At 34.2% G+C, this 27,584-nt stretch overlaps 1 protein-coding gene across 3 annotated transcripts in view; it reads left to right on the forward strand.

The window, feature by feature from the left end:
• LOC113495133 (alpha-2Db adrenergic receptor) overlaps positions 1 to 27,584 on the forward strand; it is a 383,296-nt gene that overhangs the window by 70,185 nt on the left and 285,527 nt on the right. For 2 of the 3 annotated variants that reach the window (XM_026873732.1, XM_026873731.1), the window contains one exon: positions 25,965 to 27,089. In XM_026873732.1, coding sequence (XP_026729533.1) covers positions 26,517 to 27,089 — 573 coding nt within the window. In that variant the 5' untranslated portion in view covers positions 25,965 to 26,516. Of the gene's footprint in view, positions 1 to 25,786; positions 27,090 to 27,584 lie in introns of those variants that run through there. The other variant, XM_026873733.1, reaches the window with a different exon arrangement.

A 27,584-nucleotide genomic window follows, 5' to 3' on the forward strand; every position in this document is an offset into this window, starting at 1 on the left:
CAGTTACTTTTACCCAGTACCGCGCTAAATCAGCTGAATACAGCATATAACAGGAGCTGACACCAATATCTCAAAAACAATCTAGACCAAAGTTTGCAAGTCATCAAGACAATTTCTGTGTACCCACAAGAAATTAAAGGCTACATAATAAATAACTTTGGGCAATATAAATTGAGTTAGCAGAACAAGCATTCTGTCTGACAGAATTCAGTTCAATGTCAACATTTAAAACCTTCGGGCCTTTGATCGCGAAAACTTTTGTTAACCGACAATAGATTTGATAACTGCGTGACATCTACGCCCTTGCTCGCCCTTTGCTCCTTCCTTAAGAGTCAAGGGATAAGACGAAGCGGGGAATTTGTATTTTGGTTTTAATTTGATGAGTCGTTTGACGGATACCTTAGATGTGTCGGTCGTTCCCATTTCAATTTGTATAACAGTAAAGATTAATGAAAATTCACTTTGTCCTTTTGATAGGTACAATTATCTGAAATTATTTTAGGTTTTATTTTTACCTAGAAAGTATTTATGCTGACTTGTGCAAGGATGAATTCAAGTAAAGCGACTTGAAATGACGACACCTGTACAGTCCAGAGGTAGTGATAAAAATATATTATACAAAGTTTTAGTTGCTAAACTTTGTATAGTTGAAAATATCAAATTTTCCATTAACTTCATTAATCGCGTCGATTTTTAAACTTAGACCAAGCCCTCGGTATTCGAAAGATCTTATACGTTGGACGATATTAAAAATGATAAGTATTCAGACCGGCCTTAATACAGCCTTATTCCCTCAGATTGGTCCTGGATTTGTTAAATTTTTTCCTTTTCCAAAATGTCATCTTTTATGTACGGATTTTAGCTGATTTTCTGGTACCGGCAGTGATTAGGAGGCCGATATTTAGAGGGCTTTTAATTTGAGGGGTTGCTTTGTTCTTTTTTAATCAATTTTCGATGTAGACCTCCTTGTGTATGTAGGTATAGGTTTATGTGGACGTCACCTGTGGGTTAGTGATTTTTGCCTTTGCGAGGTACCATCTGTTGGCCCTTTGGCTATATTGAAGGTGGATTGGAAGTCCTTTGCAGACTAGGAGTTGTAAGTTAAGTGGGAATTATTGAATGTATGGAAAAATGTCGTATGTCATAAGCCCGTAATTAAATTAGTAAGTGTTCATTATAAATCTATTAAGGGAGGTTATTAAAATGGAATGATTTTTGCTACAGTCCCATTTACGAGTATTATTTTTGTATTATTATATATTATTATTATATATGTTAAGAAAATACTGACTGATGTTTTTTTTTTACAATTGGACACGCGATTCAAACTAATTATTACTGTATGTTTCTTGAGCAATTCATTTACATTTATGAACGTCTATTTTATGAACTCAATCACTCAAGTTTGCAAAAAAACTAGCCACGTCTGAATTTCAGTAAAACTAGTTTTTTTTTTTCAAGAAAATCAATGTTTTGTAATGGGTCGTTTGTTGAGTAAACTTTATTGATTGACAGTTTTTAGCTTAAGGGGAAGCTCATTCAATATTAAGCATGAATTCTTTTATCTTTCCGTTGACATCGAGACCACGAAATGTTAATCGCGATTTTCGCTTGTTTTTTTGGTCTCCACTACTTAGAGATTTGTTTTAAGCTATGATTGCTTCACAAACAAACAGATTCTTTTGTGAATAGTCTTTGTGATCACGTGACCAGTTACCTGTGCTCACTTCAAAGGCTATGGAAATGAAGGTTCTAAACGTCTTATACGAAATTAATGTATGAGATTTCGTTAAGTGATTCTAGTTCACTGATAGTGTTTATCTAGTTAATTGTGTTATTTTGGGATTTCAAGATGGTTAAACGGAGAATATAATGGTTTTATTTATGTATGAACTAGCTTTTACCCGTGACCAAATTAACTTGGACCTGAAATTACCCCCTCCCCATAAAATCCCTTTTTCCCAATTAAAATCTAGCCTATTTCTTTGCTCAGGCTCTAGATTATCTGTATACTAAATTTCGTTACCATCGGTTCAGAAGTTTTGGCGTTAAAGCGAGACAGACAAACAGCCAGAGATACTTTCACATAACAGATAATGATACCAGTAGATGTCCCACTGCTGGGCACATGTTTTTTCTGGTGAAGTTGCGGGTTGACGATGACAGATTCTAATATTTATATTCCAGTTTTCCTCACAACTAGGTACTTCCACTCTCTGCCTCTCCTCATTTCTAATTACTCTAAACATTAATAGTTTCTATTCCAACATATTTAACTAAGCTTAAATTATTTACAAGTATAAATTAAACTTGTAATGGTTGTGACACACTTGAACATTTTCTAGAAGGAGCAGTGATGGGCATGTGTATCAGGCTAACTTATTGCCTATGCATATCAGAATTATAAGAAAATTACATATTAAAACAGTTGCTGGAATTTAGACCTGCAACTATGTGCATAATAATTCAATCTTTGAAAGCCCAGTTCACATGACAGGCCTGTTGGTCTAGTGGTTAGTGATCCTGACTGCTATACCGGAGGTCGTGGGTTCGATTCCCGCCCAGGATAAATGTTTTGTGATGAGCATGATCATTTGTTCTGGTGTCTAGGTGTAATTTATCTATAATATGTATGTATTTAGAAATATATAAGTAAGTTTATCAGTTGTCTGGTTACCATAACACAAGTTCTGCTTAGCTTGGGGTCAGATAACCGTGTGTGAGTTGTCCCTGGATATATATATTATATTACATAAATACTTAGACCTTTGTTTGGTCCTAGCTACCGCATTAGGTAAGGTAACCTGTAATGGTAGATAATTGTGATAATTAAATTAATAAATAAATAAATAACATTTTCATTATGCTAATGCTGGCTCTGTTTAGCACCACGATTTAATTGAGTAATTATTGACCTGTAATATTTCATTGTTATTGATGAAATATCAACCCTGCGCTCGTCAGCACTCATGCAAAGGCTCAAAGAAACATTTGCATCCCGACAAAGTGTTATGTACCTACTACAAACTATTACGAGTAAATGCTCCAGTGTATCACCACCTTTATCATTCTAAAAACCAAGTCCATTTAGTAGAACTACTTGTAAACACTGATGATTAGTGGTTTCTTAGGTTTACGCGAATGTTAGACATTGAAATGAAACGACTTTTACGGATTTTATCGCCTTTTAATTTTTGGTTTTAGTTCCCGACGTTTCGACACCTTTGCAGGTATCATCGTATCAGTCTGCCCGTGACCATGATACCTGCAAAGGTGTCGAAACGTCGGGAACTAAAACCAAAAATTAAACCGCGATAAAATCCGTAAAAGTCGTTTCATTTCACTGATGATTACTTATTTGCAGTAGTTCTGAATGCCTACGTTTTATAGTTTGTGTTATATTTAAACAATATTAGTAAACCTTTAGTTGATTGCATTTAATTCAACAAGCTTCTTTTATGGAATAATTAATTAATTTTGTAAAATGTCTTAGTCTCTTAGTTGTAACGTGCGTATGGTTTAGGTTTATGCTTGAAACCCAAAATTGAATAAAAAATCATTAATATATAAGAAAATATCTTCGGGATGTTTGAGTCACTTATTGTATAGGGTTCAGATTTTCACCTTTTGGATACAAAATCCTCAAAAAGGAAATTCAAAAAATCTTGAATAACCTATAATTTAATGAATAAATATGTTTATTATATGTTAAACATATTTATGTATATAGTCTATAGTATAACACCAAGAAAAAACGTGGCCTCTTACTTAAAATGTTTAGGAGATCCAGAAAGGACTAAACTCTAAAACTACACCTTAATTTCAAAATAGATATCATTCACAAATAAAAACCCCACTTTAGAACATGATCGAATCTGCTTCGATCCAGTTAAAACCAGTTATATCTGGACTAATCCAGATGCGACGCTGACGTCATTAAAACGCCCGGATATGAGACGTAGGCTCATCTAGTACTACTTATTTGAATATCGGGATAACCGGCTGGACGTGCCATTTGATAATTGCATTACTCTATAAATGTCCTCGGAATGAGGTCAATTGGTCAAAAAGGTCATTGGACGTCAGCTGGTTTCAAGAAATGGATTTAACAAAATGTATTTCTTAATTGGTTGTCTTGTTAAGCTGTATATGGAGACAGACAGGCATTGTAGAATGGTGCTTAGATGAATGTGGCTTATTTCAGCTGTCTATGTTAAATGTCTATGTAAAATTTGGTGGTATTCATTTGGTAGGGCGAGGAAACATATTTTCATTTTGGATGAGCAGATAAATACATTTTTTACGGTTATCGAAGAGTTTTTTCTATTTTATATTATAAGATAGGATTTGAAGTTAAGCAGCGTAGTTACTGTCATAAGTTTAAAAGGTGAAAAATAAGTTTAGAATTTAAATGCTTATTGGCACCCAACCATTTTTTTTCTCTTTAGCTTGTTTATACATACTTGCACTGCAATTTGAAGTTATTTCTTTAAATAAAACAAACAGATATCATAAAACCTGATCATGTTTTAGTTTTTGAAGATTTCGAAGATTCTTGAGTTCTCGATAACACATTTTTGATTCTGCCCGAACTTGAATCAATTTTATATTATATAAATACAAAATGACCGACGTTAGGGTTACTGTGGCAACTAATATATACTTGATTAATTATCTGTAAGACGGAACTTTCATAGCTAATATCAATACTTCATCCGAGTCATTATTCGCATGATAGTTCACATTCTTTTGACATATCACCTACTTTGTCAGCTCACCCTCCTTGGTTAATAACTCTAATGGTACTATTTTTTTTTTAAACGTCTCCCGCATTAAAGACTTATCGTACATAATCGATCCTTGTGTCGCGGGGGTTTCACAAACATTCAAGATACATGTAGAAAGAAAGACACTCAGACTCAGGACAAGCATTCGTGGATCACACAAATTCTTGTCCTACGCGGGGATCGAAACCGCGACACGTCGCGTTCCGTGGGTTTGGCTTGGGGACCTCAACCTCTCGGCTAATTGTGCAGTCAAACGTATCATTTCTTATAATATCTATGTATACCCATGGTTGCTCAGCTTCTTACAGGACTTCCCATAATCTTATTGTCATGGTTTTTATTCTTTGGTACAACACAAGGATTAAAAAAAGCCTGTTACTAAAGCTTCACTATCTATGCACCTGTCTGTCTGTCTGTTTTCCAAGAAAGCTTTTTTCGAAGTGAAGTGAAGTTAAAAAGACTATAATTACATTATTGGTATAAGATAGTTTTCTCAAACCCTTTTTTTGGGTAAGGTGGGGGAATCCTCATGGACACCTACTCCCACAGAGGAGGAAATGGGTAGTGTCAGACTCTTACTGACTAAACCTGAACCGCCGTGCTACGTCATCGGCGTTTTTGTGTCGGTGTATGTCAATGCGTTGCAATCCTTAATAAACCGACTATTTTTTCATTTTATTAGTCTCATGGATTAGAGTATAAACTAAACAGCTATATATGATATAATAGTCTAGATATTTTTGGTAGAAATAAGTTATAGTTCATAGACTTTTGGTTTGACCTTTTAAGGTTGAAACAACTGTGGAAACACTTCGGATTTTTGGTAAAAAATTCACACTCGCTTCGAACAGAATTTGCAGTGAAATAACGCAAGCAACGCAGGTTACAAGGTAGATTTGAGTTTCAGATTCCGTACAATCGAATATTCAAGGATACCACTTTCGACTTTTGATTGAGTTTTCTTAATTATTAATTGCTATTTAGTTGTTTAGAATAATCCGGTTTTGTATCACATAGCTCTTACCTATGTGATGCAAAACCGAATTTTGAAAAAAAAAATAGATCGAAAGTTGTTCTTTTTTAATCTACTCCCTCATTAAGCAATTTAATCCTTTTGTCGCGGGGGTTGGCAAAAACCCTCAAGTCTAAATCTAGATACTGATTTACTTATTTTTTTATCCAATTCATTTTTTTTATTTATCATTCATTTCCCATTCAGATCATAAAGGAATTTATCATATCTCCTCGTAACCCTAACAAATTTTCAAACAGACCAGTTTTTGCGCACCAATTCAATACGCACCCCGCGATGTATACCGACATACATTGCTTTGTTTCAAACCGTGAAGAACAAACATGAATCAAGTGGTCAAATGCAATAAAAATCTAGCCGCCATTGTCTGGAGGCATTCCTACTGAGTTATGGAGTGTGTGCTTTTGAGTGGACTTGTTTTGTAGAGCAAGGTTTTAAAGTAGTTTTGTAACTGAATTCAAAATAAACTTCGTCATTGAGTGTTTCGCACAAGCTGAAGGAAAAACAATTTCAATTAAAATTTGGTCATTCATAAAATTACTGACAGTAGTCATTTTTAACGGTTACTTAACTTTGGTGTTTAATTTCATTATTTGTTGCAATAGTGACAACTATCTAATTACGGTTTTCGTTTGCCGAAGTTTACCGGTTATATTACGAAAGTCAGAAAGTCAGTAACCTTACTTCCGCAAACAAGGATTTGGAAGGAAATCTAACAAGGTTGAGAAATATGTACGATGTTTCTCAACCTTGTTAGTTTAAATATTTTCTATTTTATCGCTTAAAATAAAATAAAGATGATACTACAAGTTAAACTCTTGTGTGACGTCGCTTATCAGTACGGCTCTTACTGACAAATGACGTTATTAGCATCACTTCCACAGATTCCATAAACTGCGTAAATAAAATTATTCTAGAAATATACCTCATGGACTGATAGAACTTAGTCAAATACCCTATTCTTTAAAATAAACTCTACTTATCACATCATTCGATTCATTTAGTCCCTCAATAAGACATAGACTCAACTGCACCTAAGCTATAGATTTAGCTGCAATGGACTAACATACAGTAGACTGAACTAAACCCTATTTTACTGGCTGCCTTACTATTTACTACATTCGCTGTGTTTTACCTGAACTAATTGAAATCCTTGTGAAAAACGTTTCCCTGGCACGAGGGGGTGCTACCAAGTGTCTCGATCTCGATTAGTATTCACTTGTTAATCTATTCGAGTGAGAACTTTGTGTGAATGAGTTTTAATGCTATTGAAGGATATAAGATAACTAGCTGTTGCCCGCGACTTCGTCCCCGTGGGTAGAAGATATAGCTTATGATTTATACCTGCCCTATTTTTTTCACATTTTCCATTGTATCTTCGCTCCTATTGCTCGCAGCGTGATGGTTTATAGCCTAAAGCCTTCCTCGATGAATGGTCTATTGAACACAAAAATATTTTTTCAATTTGGACCAGTAGTTCCTGAGATTAGCGCGATCAAACAAACAAACAAACTCTTCAGCTTTATATGTTAGTATAGATGTGGCAAAAATCAAAGCAAGTTGTGACGTCACTCGAAATACCTATACTAGCAAATGCAAATTTTTGATAACATGTCAACAGGTAAGAAAAAAACAAACTAAGTCGTAAATCTTCCCGATTCAGATAAAAAAATCCTACCACTAATTCATTTTACAATAACTATTAGTATTCGTTTAAAAACAGAGCGTAGACGCGAAACTAAACACAAATTTGAAAGCAGAAAATCATTAAAAACAGCAACTATTAAAAAAAAAGTTGAAATACAATCCAACATTATTCAGCACAATAAAATTAAGAGTAAACAAAATGCAATTAACTGTAAGAATGTTAATTGCGGTCTATTAACTCCGAATACGATAGAACTGAAGCATTATGCTCCATTGTCTGACTGTGAATAAAACCATAAAGAAGTCTATGCAAAACGCCTCTAAATATGCATTTTTGCATTTTTTGTTTTGTTCTGCATGCAATGAAGAAATATATTAAATACTGCCCCTATTAACTCGGTTATTAAACGTGCTTCGCAAAGGGCATCCACGATTAGTGTTAGAGCGTGACTTTGTCTGCATTTTAATTATTTTTTAGGGTTATGTACTGTTACAGAGGATCCAATGTCTGACGGTTTTTCTGTGTGTTTGTTATCAGGCTGTTTCTCAAAAGCCGTGATCGATCGATCATTGAAACTTTTACGAATAATGTATTTATGTTGCTGGTGCTGTAACAATGAATGATAATGAACATTAAGGTTAAGCAGCGATTGGTGCTTTTATAATCTCGGATGGGTAGACAATTTTAAGGATCGTTTATTTTTGCTAATCCGACTCGCACTTAAACTGTTTTTACTATTTCTGACATCAATAGCGTAGTTTTAACAAATGTTTTTCTGTATCGCGTTATTACAATACGTAAATTATAATTATTGTCTATTTGTCAGCAACTATGAGACAAAAATCACAATTTTATTTTTGTATTTTCAGCAGACGATAATAAAAATTAGAAAAAGAAAATTAATAACAGTTTATCATTAGACTACACTCATAATTCCTGATCAAACAGTACAATTTTCAAAATAATATCTAGCGTCAATATTACCTCATCAATAATCACACATTTTCACACAAACAGTTTGACCAATAGTAGGGGCGCTCAGGTGAACAGAACTCCTACAAAAAAGGTACATTTTTCCTTTCAATTGCAACAGTAGCAAGCGCAGAGTTAAAATGTGCACAAGTTGTGTGTCTTGTAATTAATATCGGGCTTAACTATACCTATTGGGGTTGAGTACCGATGGGTTTTAATTAGCACTTCCTAGTAATGAAGTGAACGAATATATTTTTGGTTGTAAGTGGTGGTGAGTACCGAATGGGGACGATTTTCGGGGTTATGTACCCAAAAGGTGGAAACGGACTTGGATCTCATGAAACGTGCAAACCAGATAGTTTAACACAACTCATGTTTTTCAGTTGCCGCCACAACTAATGATAATAATTAACATCGTGTTTGAGAATCGTTGCTTCGTTAACTTTATTGTAAAGATAGGTTTTCAGAATTATAATCTATACATATAATAAAATTGTAGGAAAGTGAAAACTGTACATTGAATATTTTTTAAAAAGAATACTTGCAGGGTGGTCTACGATCGATTCCGATGCCGAAAATATGATTTTTAGAATTTTTGTCTGTTTGTCTGTTTGTCTGTTTGTCTGTATGTATGTCCGGAAAGATCTCGGAAAGTACTGGATAGATTTGATTCAAATTTTCAGAGAATATCAACAAGAGGTCCGGTCAACATACTTTTTACTTATTATCTCGCTTTTCGTTATAGGGGGTGAGCAGGAGCCTTTTATATCTATAAACAAATATCCAATTATCTCATAAACTACTGAATATATTTCGTTCAAATTTTGCATGAACCTTATCGTACACATGATACAACAAATATACAAAAACCATAACGCTACTATGCAGAGAGCATGAGCAGTAAAGTTTTAAATTTTTAGACTCACCCGTAACACAGTGTAATACAATTATGAGGTGTATTTTCACCCCATTGAGTAGTAGGCAGCACGGTCATCAATTTACGCAAAAAACATCAAGCTATTTATCTTAAGACTTTTGGCAGAACAATAATAAGATTTTTCGAAAGAAAATCATTTTCACAAAATTAGTCATTTTATTCTCTTGCCAATCTGATATAGGCCTACCGCGACTATTTCACAAGTAAAATAAAAGAAACATAAACTAATACGTTTTTTTTTGCAATTGTTACCTTAATCGATACATTCTTGAAAGAAAGGAAATTAAATTATTTTTATTTTTTTTGATGAACTAAAATTACTCAAGTTCAAATGTGGAAGGCCGTAATATGATTTTGTATTTATTTGCTATATATTCCATAAAAAACATAGGTTAAACTACATAAACAAACCTATGGTTTTAGCTCGGCAATGTTGGCGATGCTACTTCAAGATCAAAACATTCGTAGTGACACTCAACCCAAAGTTGCATTTAGTTCACAGTGATCTATAATTATGCACAACAATAAATTACTGAACGACACAGTTAATTATTACCTTGGTTCATCTGTAACAACTAGCAATAAAAATATAAACTTTCAATGAAAAAAAAAGCCTTTCAAACAATGAAATAATGTTTTCTTAAATTTGCAACATTACATAGGCCAAAAGTCATCATCATTGGCTTAGCTTTTTCCCAACTATGTTGGGGTCGGCTACCAGTCCAACCAGTTACAGGTAAGTACCAGTGTTTTACAAGGAGCGACTGCCTATCTGACCTTCTCAACCCAGTTACCTGGGCAACACGATACCCCTGGATTAGACTGGTTGTCAGACTTTTCAAACTTCTGACTACCTGTAACGACTGTCAAAGATGTAGGAATAACAGCCGGGTCCCACTATTTAACGTGCCTTCCGAAATACGGAGGAACTCGTTATGACAAAGATTTTCACCCATCTACTTACCAACCGCGTCAAGCATAGCTTAACCTGTGATTGACTTATGCGGTTATAGCTTAGCTACGAGCGCCTCCATTACATAGGCCAAAAGTATTTCGGATAAAAAAGCCCAGAAAACTTGCATAAAAACTGCATAATAGGTATGCAATGTGAAAGATCTATAAGACCAAAGCTATCAATATAAGAGCGTAGCCTAGACGGTTTTTGACATTATGTATCTATTGATAGAACAATTTCTACTGGTAACTATTTTTCAATATTTTATCTATTTGATCGGTCTACATCCGCCATTACAGAGACCACAAATTCTTTTAACAATTTATTGTAATCTCTACTTATTTAAAAATTTCTTCTTTCGTAGCCTGGTAAAAACAGGGGAAGGAACGAGACTGAATGAGTTTCTGAGATCCCAAAGCTAAGCCGACGAGGATTAAGAACATATTTTTGGAAATTTCCCCAATAAGGCTGATAATAACGTGTAGCTATCAGCACTTACATTCGTCATACAATGTTAACTTTTGGAATAGTTAATTTTTGTTTGGAAAATTCATTTTGGCTGTCGTTATCGACAGCGTATCCTCATAACCAACCTCATGTAGTAATATATCCCAGGATATATTAAAAAAAAACCTCATGTAGTCTTTATTTAAGTTCCATTTATGCAGTAGGGATGACGGTATTTTACTTCAATGATCATCTGGTAGGTTAACGAATAAAATACGTAATTTTCCTTTGTAAATTGGTACAGTAAATAGAACTCTTGCGCATGAAGTCACTTTTATGTTCATATTTTGCTTTGTCGTAACATCACAAATTACACATATCCTATACTTTAGATTTTTGTCATTGTCAATTTAAAAAAAACTGGGTGTCTGATATGTTTTTATTATCACGCTATTTAATTATCAGCAATTTAAAGGCAAATCATGATCAAAACACCAGGGGGCCAAGATAACACGTTTACCAACTTTTTTATTTTGGAAATATTCCAAATGTTTGTGAGGAAGATCAGTTTTAATATTAAGAGGACAATAAAACATAACAAGTTTAAGGAAACCGTTTATCTGGGCGCAATTTTGCAAAATCTTATATCTTATGACACTATGTAAAATCCACAGTTACCGAGCCCGACTCTCACTTCACCAGCTCCGTCCACAAAAGTAATTTGACATCTTCTTTATATCGTCAGAAAACATCGTGTGTAAAAATAACAACTGTCTGGCTATCACTGTTCCTGAAAAACAGCCAGGTGACAGACAGACGAACGGACACCGGGGCCTCAGTAATATGGTTCTGGGTTACCTTTTTGGTTAAAGTACAATAATAATTTTATGATACCTCATAACCACTGTCATAATCCGTCTAGCAATTTCAGGCGTAGGCCGGCCAAAGAACAGACGTGCTCGAAAATCATAACCCACCCAATTAGAAAATGGAAAACCCTCGAAAGTAAAACATTTTTAGCAGAAGTGCTAAGACTGAGTTATACCTTCTGTTATTTTTTCCTACTTGAATCCCCCCCCCCCCCTCCATTTTTAAACGGCTCGATTTGTCAAACCTGTCTAAACGGACACTCGCATATAATTCACGTTTAAATTAAAATAGTTCAATTCGTTTGGAAGCTATGATGTCATAGACTGACAGGCAGGCAGATAAATGTCATAGTTATAAACCCCTCTTTTTGGGATTAAATAAGAAAAAGTCATTAAAACAGCTGTGAAATATTTGACACCAGGATAGTATCGAAAACGATGAAATTTGTTTGATTCAAACAAATAAATAAAATGCGGACAACATCACATACATTGTTCTGAACCCAAAGTGAGTTGCTGAAGCACTTGTGTTATGGAATTCAGATACAACGAAGGTACCACAAACACCCAGACCCGAGACAATGTAGAAATGTTAATTTTTACATTGACCCGACCGAGGATCGAACCCGGGACCTCAGAGCTAGCGACACCTTGAAACCGGTGCGTACGCCACTCGACCACGGAGGTCGTCAAACATTTGATAGTCTTTTCAAGATTCATTAAAATTTAGAAATAAAAAAGCAAGCTTAAAATGTAAAAAAAAGTGTTTCATGATGATCGTTATTATTAACTTCAAAGTTTTTCACATCTTGAAAATCACGCAGACAAAGTCGCGGGCAACAGCTAGTTACTTAATAACTGTAAAACGTGGACTTATATATTATCTTAAATTAAATACTCTGCCGCACTAAGGAACTCAATCCTTGCACTCACATGCACAAAGACACCCAGACTCGGGACAAGCATTCGTGGATCACACAAACACTTGTCTTATGCGGGGATTGATCCCGCCACACATCACGCACAGTGCATTTGGCTAGATGACCTCAACTATACTGCTATGCGTCGCATTCAAAGGTACTAATTATTACCAAATAACTTACCCAATGTAACTAAACAGCAAAATTTACACAAATCAGCAAATAATGGTATTAATTAATGAACAAAGCATCGATGCAGTCATTTGTATATTGTTATGTGATTTTGACAATATTGTTCAAATATCTACATATTTTAATAATTCGTTTAAAGTGATGTTTAAATAGTGTTATTGGATTGATCCCACAGTTATTGTGGAATTACTTAAAAAAAAAAAATCCATAAAATAAATTAATAACACAGGCCTTAAAATGTCCGATTGCTGTGGATTTTTTCGTTTTGAGAAATGGCCATTGCTTATAGTTCAGCGTTTACTTACCGGTGTACGTTTTTAGACTCCATTTTAGTGTTCTCGCAATGTTTCCTTCTACCTGATTGTTTAAGATCTTCGGATAACTGAGAAGCCTTCAAATGACAGTGTTATTTGAAACAACACGGTACATAGAATTATAGGGAAGTATCCTTACATTACCCTAGTATTGTGACCGTCATCGCTAAACTTACATTTTCGCTAATTGTTTTTTTTTCTTCATCACTACAAACCATCTTATAACTTACTTACATTGTCTGGTGCAATTCTACTCCTCTGCAAATGATTCAACGCTATTTAACAAGATCGAACGACTAGTTTCTAGTTGCCGTTTCAGCAAGCGGTGATATCATGATGCGAAACTAGTCGGGCGATCCCGATAAACACTCATGCGTAAACCGTTATCTCTTTAAGTATGAAATCTATAATCGCCAATAAGCTACAACCACAAAACCGCACCAGGACATTACATCCTGAAATCACTCCATCAATACAATCGTACTATTTTCAAATGTATAGACAACCCCTACTACTGGAATCTGCTATCTGCGGTTAATACACGTATTAACGTATTACGCATAGCATATCGCGGTCACATTACGGCACATAGTAGCTTATCATATAAATTGTCTCCGCCATAACGTTGGGAATTCGATATCATAGTATGTGGTGTAAATTAAGTGCAATGTGGTCGACTAATAAGATTTAACGACGCTTATCCGCTATTTCCCTTTGGGACAATTACGGGAGTAATGTGTTTGAGGTGGTATTCCGCTGTTCCAATGTTTGGTGTTCAGTTGTTGCTAGGTGTAATATGTTTTGGAAAGAAAGTATGGTCTTTATTTTTTTGCTAATAAATGCAGTTGGCTTGCTCTGTTCTGGATTGCTTTATCATTTTAAAATCATTTTTATGTTCCATAAGCTTATAATAAATCATTGGTGTAGTATAGTGAGTAAAATACACAATTGGGTATTTCACAAAAATCAAATATAGTCAGATATCAGATATAGTCAGAAATATGGATATCTATCCATAAAAAGTTGAAAGCTAGATAAGTGACGTCATACGCACGTCACTTATCAGTACAGTTTTAACTGACAAGTGACGTCACTTACGCTCGCTTTCAGCTAAAAAAATTAATATTAAAATGTAAAAAAATCGTATTCAATATTTCTGAACTGGTAGATTATTGACGGAAAAAATAGATTATTTTAGTCAAATATCCATTGATGATCAAAAAATGTCTTAACGACTAAAAAAAAAACGTGTGAATCTGCATGTATGTAGATTAAACTATACCAGCCTTCCACAGAGCTAGAGAAATAACAATTTCGATTAACAACTCTTTCATTTACGAATTTCTGGGCTATTTAAACTTTTTCTTAAAGACTTCATACGTACGTAAAGGTCTAAATGATTCGTATTCCAGTAAGCATTTGTACCAACCACCGTATATTAAAGTTGGTGTTAAGTGATGTTCGAATAAGTTGTGGGCAGAGAGCCAGCGGCGATTATAGTTTTATACTTTATCATATCTGCTAAGAAGGACGGTGCCAAAATGACGTAATACTGTTTTAAAGGTGCCGTCTTTACATATTTTTCAGTTAAATATTTAATTTATATATTTCTGAGAAAGATGAAGAAAGAAGAAGAAAGTTTAATTGCCTTTTGATTTTGGGTGTGTTAGCTTGTAAATGGAAAACCGTAGGACTGACAAGTAGGTTAGAATTCCGACATGTACCTACTAATAGTAAAGAAAAATACCGAAGAGTAAGGCATAACTGAGAATTTCTCAATATCCACGATAGAGGTGTGTGTAAGAAAAGAAGAACTCGAGAATTTTTAAATAAAACAAATTGTTTGTCTAGAAATAATAAAAAAGACAGTTACGTAACTAAAAATCGTACGACATTTCACAGACGTAACAAATTTTACTTAGTTAAGCATTTGCAAAAATAGAAGTACAGAAATAAGAAACACAATTTAATATCTGACCACACACAAATTGTATAACATTATCACAAAAACACTAATTCACACGACCAAATGAAAACTGTCACCTGACTACCTGTATAAAACTGGGCTGCTCTATCGATAATTGACAACTTCCTTGCCGGCATGACATCACTATACGAGCAAAAAGTACGTCGGTATCAATTAAAACGGACTCGGTGGCAAATAGGGATGGGACACGTTTTCTATTTGTCGGTGCTTGGTCGATATTCCTTTTACAATTTGGTTGTTTACACTGCAGTAAATTAGAAATGCTGTTTTTTGGAAATTCTAGATTTTCGTTATTTGCTATTCATTAGATAAATGTTTTAGTGAATTTTGGACTTCATTTGTGTGTGAATTGTTTACAGCTATTTGTGAAATGGATTTTCGGATATTTTATAGCACGTTTTTCTAATGAATTGAATGAATGAGTTGTTGAGTGGTTTTCGATATGATTCAAAACATTAGTTGTGTTTGTTGCGACGTTTATCAATGTGTATTAATTAGTTTCGAATTTGATATATTACAGTTTTATTTATAACATGTGGTGTTAGGGTTTTCATATTTAAAAGTAGCGGCCTTTTCGATTTGATTAAGCTATTCGCCTATATCTCTTGCCCTTTTTATCCATTCCATTCGTGCTATGTTCATATCGTCTGCCCCTCCTCCCAGCCAGGTTTTGATATCCAAGTCCTGGACAGCGATTTGTTAAACAAGTTAAAATATCCATAGTAATATTATTTATAATGCGAAAGTATCTCTGTCTGTCTATGCGCCTGGCTTTCACGCCAAAAATTCTGAATGTTTGATGCTCTCACAAAAACTACAGGATGGAATTTGAGGAAACTTTGCAGTAATGTAGCCTACATTTTATCCCGGCATTCCCACGGATACGAAAACCACCGCACGCTGTATACTGAAGTCCAAGCAGACAGAGTCGCGGGCAACGGCTAGTATCTCTATAGACAAGAACTCAACAGGATAATATTTGCATAGTTATCAGATCGATTGAATTGCATTGCACTTGAACGTCAAAATGTATTATTTTCTTACGTTTTATGAAGAGCTTAATTGGAATCAATCGTACGTCACATTAACGCTTATCGGGGCAATTAGTAATCTTGTTTACTTCACCTATAATAGTTGGAGTCACGCACGTTGTGTTGCCAACACTTTTTTTTATTTTTGGTATTGTTTATAAAAGGTGTTGCAATTTGTAGAGTTCAGTGGTAGATTTGGAGAGGGTAATATGCAAATTAATATGGACTTTAACAGTGATAATAATAATTTGTATTTTTAGAAAAGTGTAGGTATTAGGATGCTTATACTAAGGTAACTAAAAGAGTTTTGACTTTCTATTACTGACGTATATGTGAGTGAAAGGGTTGACAGAAATAATGGTGTCAAAAAAATTACGGTTCGTAGTAGATGACCCTTCCATAAGAAGTATCACTTCAAATTCCTAACTGCTTGAGTCGTAAAAAAAAAACTAGACGATATCAATATTAATGATAGTAAAGTTTTCGATATATTGTTCTAGAATTAAAATACTCACATCACCAGACACTACGTAATAGAATATTATTAGTTCTGCTAGTTTTATAGATGTTTTACTACCTGAAACTGAATTGAATTGTATGCGTCTCGCAAGCAAGTACTAGACCAAAGTTATTTATTAGTTTTGAGACATAACGAATGCCTTTTTAATTATCAATCCAGTTTTTAAGTACCATCAAGCAATAACTAGCAAAAAATAGGATGTCAAGACAATAGTTTTGTTTTCCCATAATCGGTTACCTGCGCTGACGCACCGACGCCGTCAATCATTGTCAATCGACTCATAGTGATGTGTTGAAATCAATCGATAAAACCAATTATAATCGAATACAATTATACAGGAGGCATTCTATTGTGTTTGCTCACTAATTATTATTTGTTCAACGTTTATTTTAAATTTGTAACGTTATTGTTAAAAGGCCTGGTGGTTTTAAAGGTATGATTCGAAAGTATCTCTGCGTTTTGGCGCGAGACTGTATTTTTTTTTGAAAAAAAAAACATTGCAAACTCCAGCTTTAAAAAGAGTTTTTATTTTAAATAGGTCATTTTCAGACTCATTTGAAAGGTTCCCATGAGTAATAACCAGCTGTGCGGTTCCGTGTAATGTATTTTCTAACAAAAACCATCACAAAAAACACCCATAAGTCGTGTCCTATTGAAAATACACCTTTTCACACACAATTTTTCTATATGAAGATATGTATTTCAATAGCGTTTCTAATTTATTTATCAATACTGGCCTAAACATCTAATTTTGCTAAGTCATATTCTTCACGTTACATTACAACCAACTGGTCATTGTCAAGCATAATATCATGCAAACTAAGTTGAAACCAATAAAATACATAGGACGCAAGATAACTTGGAGTTTTATCGATATTGCCATCCTAATTCAAGCTCTTTATTGGTGTTCCTACAAAGTGGTGACGGCATTAAAATGCTGCAGGATTCGTAGCGAGGAGCGCTAAAGAGGTGTAAGAATTTATTACATAATACATGTTTTAAAGCGTTATTTTGGTCTGAGATGATAATTGTGGGCATATTTTTTTCGTATCCCTCTGGGAGTCCGGCTGATTTCGAGTTCATATTTAATGTCTAATTGAATAATATATACACATAATGGTAATTCCTCTATAGATGTGGTGTGCAATCAAGAATATTCTTCGTAAAGAAAATAGCTAATAACTAAGTCCGTGTAGACATTACAAGCGGTAAGATTAAATTGAAAAAAAAAATACAATTCTTTACAATTGATAAGAGGAGCCTGAGTATAAATAATGAATAATATTAATAAAAAATGATTCACGTCAAAAACACAACTAATTCTGATCAAAAAACCAAAAAAAAACGGTTTTCATAATACAGTCTTTTTATTCTAAAAATCCTATTCCTTTTGACAACGTTGTTCCCAAGCCAAACGGTACTTATTACATGACCAGGGTCTATTTAACCACATATTTACGGCTAGTATCATTACCGGGGACTATGTTTAGACCTGTGCCAATATGGCGATAATTATCGCAGTCTTATAGCTATTGAATATCATGTACCCTATTATCTTGCGAGTCATTATAGCGTGGTATATGAGGACACTCCATCTAGTTCGTAAATACTCTTGTTCAAGGCGTTTGCGTGGTTTCAGCTAGATGTTGCTAAAATAATAGATGTCTATACTTTAGATTATAATGACATATGAATCTGCTTTGGTTTAAAATCAAAATTGGCATCTAAAGCTTTCTGATAAGTTCATCACTTACAACAAACGTTAAACAAATTATCAAGATTTTATAAAAATCACAAAAAGAAAATGCGTCTGTATGCGAGTCTACTAGTATATATATATTATATTATGTGATGTTTTTCTAATATCACTTTTGCAACTAGAGTTGTGTAAATGTAACGTTTTAAAAGTGCCTGAGAAACGGCCTATTTCAAATAAAAACTTTTTGATTTTGATTTTCGATTTTGATCACATCATCATACCAATATATTTTGTACACAATGTTCAGATTAAATTTTTTTTAGTGTCCAGACTACTTTTCTATGATAACAATATTTGATAACATTTTAACACTAGCTTTGATATAGGTCTTTTCACATTATACTTAGACCTAAGTATGTTTATTCATAAAGAATTTAATTGATAACATTCACTTAACATTGAGTGGATATAATTCCAAACTTTGAGTTGGAATTTCTATTAGAATTCGAAGCGATTAATGCAGAGCTAATTAAATCAATTGTTTATTGAAACAGTGAGAGAGGTTTCGAATAAATTATATTACAGCCTCCCTTTCAGGCAATTAGCATACCTAGGCCCTAAATAATGCAATTAGGATTTCATATAACCTAGTTAATACTTGTTTTGTAATTTTGCATTGTTTTCGTTTATTGTTTTAAGTACTATTTTATTACTTGGTTAATCGTTTGTTTACCTTAACTGGTATAGTGCAAGTCCAACACCAAAAACTACATAGAGTTCCAAAAAAAGAGAAAATTTGCAACAAAAATTGGCCACTCATCAACTTTATGACCGTAGCAACGCCGCTTGACTTTATTGTTTACTTAACTATCTGATGTTATAGCGGCAGCAGAAATATATAATCTTTAAAAAAAAATAACTATTTAGAATTTGGACAGTGTTTTTAGAAATCCGGGTTCCTTTGTAAAACAATATCGACTCCCATGCATTGTGGCGATATTTAAATCAGATATCCTTAAAAAATCTCTAAATTATAACAACATCAATGCATAGACTTCTATCCAAATATGATAATAAGCTGAATACGTACTTTTATAATCATCTTATATTCACGGTACTTCTCACTAAATTTCTCGTCTCACATCCAATACAGTTCCCATCCCAAACACTAAACATTAAGGTATTAAAATTAAATTACATCCACGCCTCGACGTAAGGCATTACTTAGCAAATTAATTATATTCACCAATTATAATAATGTCTTGCGTATCGTGAAACTAAAGGATTTCTCTGATGAACAGATTTTGTTTATTACGCAAAACTTAATTACTTGGTGTTGGTATAAATAGACGTCATTTTGATTATATGTAAATACTAACTATGTATAAAAACAATGTATTAATAGACATAATATTTCACAACTTTTATACAACGCCATTCAGTGTTAAACTGAACTATAGCTTTTAAAATATTCTAGAATGAAGAGAGTGTTTTTTCGCAAATCCACGTTTAATAATAAACGAACATTAAACAAATAATTTTTGTGCCGCAATTTATACCAAACTTCCTAAGCATATAAAATTTAAATAAAACCTAACCACCAATACCGTTCCCACACTGGTACATCACTAAGGCACACTGGTACATCACTATTCAATCAGGTAACAACACCACTCGTCGGTCCACTCATTAATTAATGAGCCAACAAACTACCGGCTAATTAAGTTAACTACGTATTTGTGAATCATTAGGATTAAATACTTAGTTAAAGTTCACGTTCTAACTATTTGAGATAGACCTCAGTTCGGATAAATGATTGGTTAGTTTGAAACTGCAGTTTAAATGCAAATTTTTAGATAGTTAAATAACTGGTCAAGGGCGAATCGGACTCGCGACACTGATCCGTATAATTAAACTGAAGAAAAACAGTTAAGGATGGGAAACCACAAACTTATTTGTTATGAAAACCATTTTTTTATTAGCCTATTTTTACGGAACCCTTAACGGTGTGAGTCCGATTCACCGTTGACCGGTGTTTTGATGAGATTGTTTAAGTCAACAATGAAATTGTCTCCTACCAGTATTGTATCTAATATCTATACTAATATATAAAGCGGAAGAGTTTGTTTGTTTGTTCGAACGCGCTAATCTCAGGAACTGATGGTCCAAATTGAAAAAATCTTTTTGTGTTGAATAGACCATTAATCGAGGAAGGCTTTAGGCTATAAACCATCACGCTGCGACTAATAGGAACGAAGATACAATGAAAAATGTGAAAATAAAAACAGGGCAGGTATATGTAAATCATAACTTATCTCTTCTACTCTCTGCTAGTTGATCGGAAACTGCCTTAAAATTGAGTAGCAAAAATCCGGAACCGCAAACAAACAAGAAAAGTGAGTGTGTAAAAACGTGGGAAAATGGCAAAAAGTCGGACACTAAATTAATAAAATTAATTTCATTCACATATATGTACATCGTTATGTATTTAAAATATTGTTAAACAGGCTTATTTTAGTAACCATTGCAAATCTACGGAGATCTAAAAGCGCGTCAAACATTAATACAAACCAGTAACTGTTGATACAACACCACATTGGTAAATATTTCATTGGCTTGACAAACTTCTTCAAAGGGTAACCTATTAACTGTTGCCATGGTAACCAGAGAACTTCCGTTTTGTTTATTTATTCATTGGAACTTTCTCTAGCTGTGCCTTTGCTCTTTTACTTTTTGATTTTGGCTGCTGCAATTGTGGCTATGGGGTTTGCAACATTTCTTTATACAAATTATTCTTTATCTAGCATGTTGCTGGCATAAATATTAAATTGATATTAATTAATTGTAATGATAATATTGTAATCAATTTTCTATTAAAACATGTCTAAGCCAGCACCAGCTATGTTAAATAACCGGTTATTTGGTCAGAGTTAAAAGGCAACCATGATTTACTATTTGCTCGATTATTCACAGAAAGAAATCTAGAATCCCGTAGTGAACGTTGTCACTAATAACCATATCATATTTTTTATAACAACCGTTAAAACATTTACAAATCTTGCTTCCTTTATCCACCATAACTTTATATAAATATCCAATTACTCTCTCTCCTAAAATCAAGTCTCCCGTATTCAAGGAAAATAAAAACCAGAAACAACACATTAATAACCAATTAAAATTAAGACCCAATTAGCACATTACAACAACAAAAAAAAAATACAAACACCCACACCATTGCACTGGTTCACAAATAAAACTTAGTCAAAGAAAATGGTTGGGCTATTAGCCCGTAAATGCTGAACTAAAAAAAGTCAGCAAAGTCAGCATCGAGCGAACAAGTAAACCTTGTAAAGTGTTCAGTGGTCTGTTGACTAATTAATTGTGTCGACTGACTAGTTTGCACCTGCAGCGGTAGGGATGGGCTGTGTCGATACACAAATATATCGATATATCGATAGTCGGTGGCGTTTTATTTTTTGTAATGGGTTGGTTGGATGTTTCGAGGGGTTGATTTGGTTTGTTTTTATAAAGGATATACTACGTTTACGTTTTTATATAGCTACACATTTTTTTTATACGGGATGGAAATGTATGGAATTTTATAACTTTTTGAAAACGGTTTGATTTTGATTGAAGTCTATTGACCAGGACAACAAGCATTCGCATGCTTGTTTAAATGCTATGTCAATACTTTTTCAATTTGAAAAATATAAATGGTAGAGATACATTCCAGGTATCGTCGAGTACATAAAGTATTAAATTTATTGGAAACGAAATAGTAACAATTTTTATAATTTATCTTACAAATCGTTTTTGTCTTTCCTATCCAAAGTATAATGTGTGATGGGCATTCACCAATGCAAAGGGAATGATTAACGAACATCAACAGACCAGTTTATAAATTGATAAACTGTTGCATTTTATATTTTAATCCAAACCAACATGAAAGTTATAATAAATTATTCATCATCACGAACCCGCCACAATCCGTTTCGATACAGATTTTTAGGGATCCGTAGAGAAAAGAAAAAGCCTCAATCGCCTTGCTCCTTGTCAACGCTACCTTCAGAATGTATACAGCCTTTGAAAAAATGGTAACTTTTGCGGTACCACTGCTTAAATGTATAGAAGTGACATATTTTCGACAGGTCACGTGACTTTTAGCTATACTATCAGCGTTTACGAATTTAAATATTTCTAATAAATTATTAGATTTAGAAAGCCTAAAAACCTACGTTTTTCAATGACGCTCTATTCAAACTTTATCAAAATCGGTCTAGCTGTTTTAGTCATCGGGTTAAAAGCTACTCTGAATATTTTAGCCTGCTAGCTTATCGAGGTATGCCTCAAAATTGTGTAACAGAAATCCAACCGGAACGACAAATAAACAAACAAGAAAAGTGAGTGTAACTCAAAATGTTAACCATTTAGAGGGACAAGTACTGGTACGATTTTCTTGAACATCTTAACGTACTTAAACTATTATAATGTTATTTTGTATAGTTTTATCCTACGGAACTCGTTTCAAATAGCTTTATTTTGATCCGCTTTATTTAATTTTGGTATCCAATTATGCCGATGAAAGAGTTTTTCATTTTTGTCGTACTTTTTTTTTCGTTTGATTAATTGCCTGACTTTTAGGTCTCATTTTTTCTGAGCCTCAGATAAAGGCCAAAGGATAAGACTTCTATAGAAATCGTGCGTGATAACTTTAAGTGGAACTTTTCCACCCACACTTGGGTATAAGCCTATTTCTTATTTGTCTGTTTCGACATTGGGGTTTTCTCGAAAAAAAAAAAATTTTTTAAGAGTTCACAGGTTAAAAAGACCATTTGAATTTATTTATTTTAAAATGACTTGTCGTAAGTCGCAGAGAAGTAGATACGGTCAAACAAGCCAACTTTGCCACTCAAGGTATCTATGCCCCAAAAGCAATTTATAAGTAAATCCTCTAATATAAGAAACAATTTTAGTTGTATGGCAACCAACATTAACAACAACAAAACCATAAAACTAAAATTGATTCTTATATTAGAGGATTTGTTTATACATTGCTTTTGGGGCAAAGATACCTTGATTGGCAACGTTGGCTTGTTTGACGGTACCAAAAAAGTGCGCTTATTTATTATTAATTTAGCATGTCCAGAGAGCTTGACACCTGGGTGCCTTAAAAATATCACAAACATTGTTAACTGGTATCAAATTCGAAATTCATTAATTGCACACCAGTATAAGTTCTGCCGATCAATACACTAGATTTAATTATCGAAACCAATTTGAATCAAACCGGCTTGATCCCTAATCTCCTAATTAAACCAACGTCCAATATATTCATAGCTTTACTGAATATTTTCTGTTTTAAATTCTAGTATTTTGATGTCAAGAGTGTGAATATACCATGGAGGTTTACACATACGTAAAAAATAATGAGGTTCGATGCTTCAAATCTATTTCGTATTTTTACCTGTAGTATTCTAGGTTTAAATAATCCTGGCTGGAATTTATCGAGAATGTTCAGTTTGTACTGTAAATAGGATTTGGTTTGAAGTTGGGATACGTCATGGTTTTGTAGACAAAGTCTGAAGATGACGACATAACTATTTTGTATACATGTTTAAAAATTCTAACAATGTTAAGTACCACAATACTACTTCCTTGGTTACGCTTAAAAATATTGCGTCAATATCTAAAATTTCTTACAGTTAGATTTATAAGAAAGCAAAAAAAAAATGAAATTTTGTGTAACATCTTTTGTGTTTTGAATCCTTGAAATAATTTAAATATGCAATTTCTCAATATGCATTTCTTTAAGATCATTATAAATATAAAGTCATTACTTTAAGTTCTCAACAAAAAATTACAAAAAAAAACAAACGTCTATCTCCCCATGACAGTTAGAATCACAATACTTAGCAAAAGAAGTTCAGTAATTAGAAATTCGAATACCGATGTTGTATAATCTGTCTAATGAGGGACAAACTTCTTTGTTAGTTAAAAGAAAAGTTGACACAGCTCAGAGATTTTTAAACGAGTTTTTCTTTTTATAGCAAGCATTCTATTTTTTTCTGAAGAATGTTAAAGAGCTCTTGTGATTGTATTAATTGCATATTTCTGTGATCATCATCATCATCCTAGTGGCTTCAGCTAAGTACCTGTGTTTTACAAGGAGCGACTACTACAGCTGTCTGATAATCCAGTTACCTAGCCAACAAGATACCCCATACTTAGACTGGCTGTCAGACTTCCAAGCTTCTGACTACCTGTAATGACTGTTAAAGATGTATGAATAACAGCCGGGACCCACAATGTAACGTGCCTTCCGAAACACGGAGGAACTAGTTATGACAAAGATGGTCACCCATCTACGGACCAACCGCGTCAAGCATAGCTTAATCTGTGATCGATTCACTTAGGCAATTATAGCTTAGCCACGAGCTTCTCCGTTGTGTATTTATGTGATGTTAAATGGATATAGTATTATTATCTGTGGAGAAAATAAACGAAATAAGGTTCCGTTTTTGTATTCAGACGTACGGAACCCTAAAATGTTCAGTATATAATCTGGAGTCATGGAATCTTCTCTATCCATGGGACACCTTTTTGGTTACATGAAAATGAAATTGTAGGGTCATTGGATAGGTCAGATAAAGCGTTTGTCTGTGAAACCTAAAGTTTAGTGTGAAAAGGGAAAATGTCTATTAAACAAATAAAGTTGATAAATATTTGTATGGATCACCTTTTATTTTTATTTTGATGCTTTCGGTCGGATTAGTTCAGGCTGGTACTTTAGGTACCTAATTAGGCATTTTTTTGAAATTTTAGGTCTTTGATATCTCATCACTAATTCATCTAAACAGTCTCTCCAGCGTTTCAAAACCCTTTTTAGAGTTCCTTACATGCTTAGGGACCACACAAATATTGACTTTATTTATACAAAAGAGGTCAATTAATTCAATCATAAAAGTCAGACGGACAAACTTCAAAAAGCCATCAAAATAGATTTAACATAACTCCGAAGTTCTGAAAATCAATTTAAATCAAACGAGACATTTCTAAATTCATAAAAACATTTGTAAAGTGACATTAGAATTGAGTTAAGCTTAGAGCGGGCCCATTTATCGAGCACTCTTACAAATTGCGTCCGACATTAATCAATTAGTTAGTGAAATGTAAGTTTGTTGAATTTCTAAGTGAGTAGTTCTTGTAGATTTCTTTTAGAATGGTAGAATGGTTTAAGGATTCTTCGTTTTCTAGACTGTTATTGTTTAGTTTTTGAACAAATGGGTTTTGTTTTGAGGAAGGTTCGATCGCTTCCTATATGAAGTGATTATAAATACCAAATTAGATTCTAGATTTTGTTATGATGAAAGGAAAGATCGAATTCTTGGTAGTCATAATACTGATGAATTTAATATTTAGTATAATATAATAAAGTTTTCCCATTTAAAATAAAGGAATAACTATGTACATTATGTTACACTTGGTATGTTTACAACTTTAACCGTAACTAAATGTAATTTTTCTCTATTTTACGATCTGAGATATCTACGATTAATTAAACCCTGTATTACATGTCCTATTTTGTAAGACTACGATGACAAACGTCACAAGGCCATTTCACACAAATAGTCAATAGTCCGATGTTTGTTACAGGTACCGGCGGTACCAGTCGTAATCAAGATAATCAGCGTTCGATTACAATGAACCGGCGCTAATGACTGACCATTACCCAGTCACGCGAGAGCCGCCGCCATGAGCAGCATGTGAGGCTCGCGCCATGCCCCGCGCCGACCTGACCATGCTCGCCAACGCGCACCGCTATTGGGACCGACGGAAGCACAAGACCGCACGATGACACCGCCGCCCGACGGCGTCAAATAAACAACAAGATTTTTTCGTTAAAAAACAAGCTTTAGTGGTAAATCGCTTTTTTGTGTGTCCGCAACAAACCGTAATCTTCATTTGCAAGTTAATTTCATTTATAAATTAAGTGTCTCTTCAATAGTTTCAAGCAATACTAGATAAGGCCTTCGTGTATGTGTTCGTTACTGGTTCTCCAACGTTCGGGTGAAACGGGTAAATAGTAAATGTAAAATAGTCAAACACTTCCGTTCCTATAGGCAATACGTTATTTTAAAAAGGTATCAATTATACAGTTATTTACGGGGCCAAACATTCAATCCGTTTAACAATAAAGTTAGTTAGATGAATTTTACAAATTCTGATTGGCGGGTCACGATGGTGCCGAACGCGACCCTGCTGGCGAGGACTACGGCGGCGACACACTTCAACACGACGCTGGGGCCGAACTCAACCTTCCTGGTGCCGACGTACATGAGCCAGGAGGAGTTCTTCGCGCTGCAGATGACGAACGCGTCAGACGCGAACACAACGCTCTCGAACGACACGACGGTTAACTTAGTTTTAAAGACGTGGTACCCGAGCGGTTACTCGCCCGCGCACATAATTATAGCATCGGTGGTTGTGACAGTGTTAATGATAATGGTTGTAGTGGGGAACATGTTGGTGATCATCGCGATCGTGACGGAGAAGGCGCTGAAGAACATTCAGAACTGGTTCATAGCGTCCCTCGCGGTGTCGGACTTCTTCCTGGGGCTAGTGATAATGCCGTTCTCTTTGGCCAATGAGCTGATGGGCTACTGGATATTTGGGTTTTGGTGGTGCGAGATACATTCGGCGATGGATGTGCTGTTGTGTACGGCGTCCATCATGAATCTGTGTTTGATCTCCTTGGACCGGTACTGGAGTATAACTCAGGTGAGTCGTTTGCACATTCTTATAACTTTAATTTTAGGAATAAGACAAAATTATTTTTCTCTCAATTATAAATATACCTAGATCTAAATAAGGTATTCTGTGGTAAAGAAGACCACATACTGCATATTTTACTTCATACAAACATTGTAATCCAATTTTACGAAACAAAAGATTTCCCCGCATTAAAACGATATTTTATATCCCAGTTCTACTTCACCCCTCGGAAAACAGCGTGTTAATATACAATAACTTCACGTTTAAAAGATGCTATGCAAATTGAGTGTCAAATTGAAATGAACCGAGCGACCGATTGACAGAGGAAGTCGGAAGTAATATTGAAAACTTTTAGTTTTCCAATTACGAGCGCTGGAAGTTGAATTTAGTTTTTTTTTTATTTCAACCCCGGAAATAGTTTTAGTGGCAAAGTGAAGTTTTTTGTTCAGCGAAGTCGTTTGAAACGGTAGTTTAAAAATACGTTATTTGCGTTTGTAATGA

The sequence above is a fragment of the Trichoplusia ni genome, chromosome 6 (assembly GCF_003590095.1).
Source record: "Trichoplusia ni isolate ovarian cell line Hi5 chromosome 6, tn1, whole genome shotgun sequence".
NCBI lineage: Eukaryota > Metazoa > Arthropoda > Insecta > Lepidoptera > Noctuidae > Trichoplusia > Trichoplusia ni.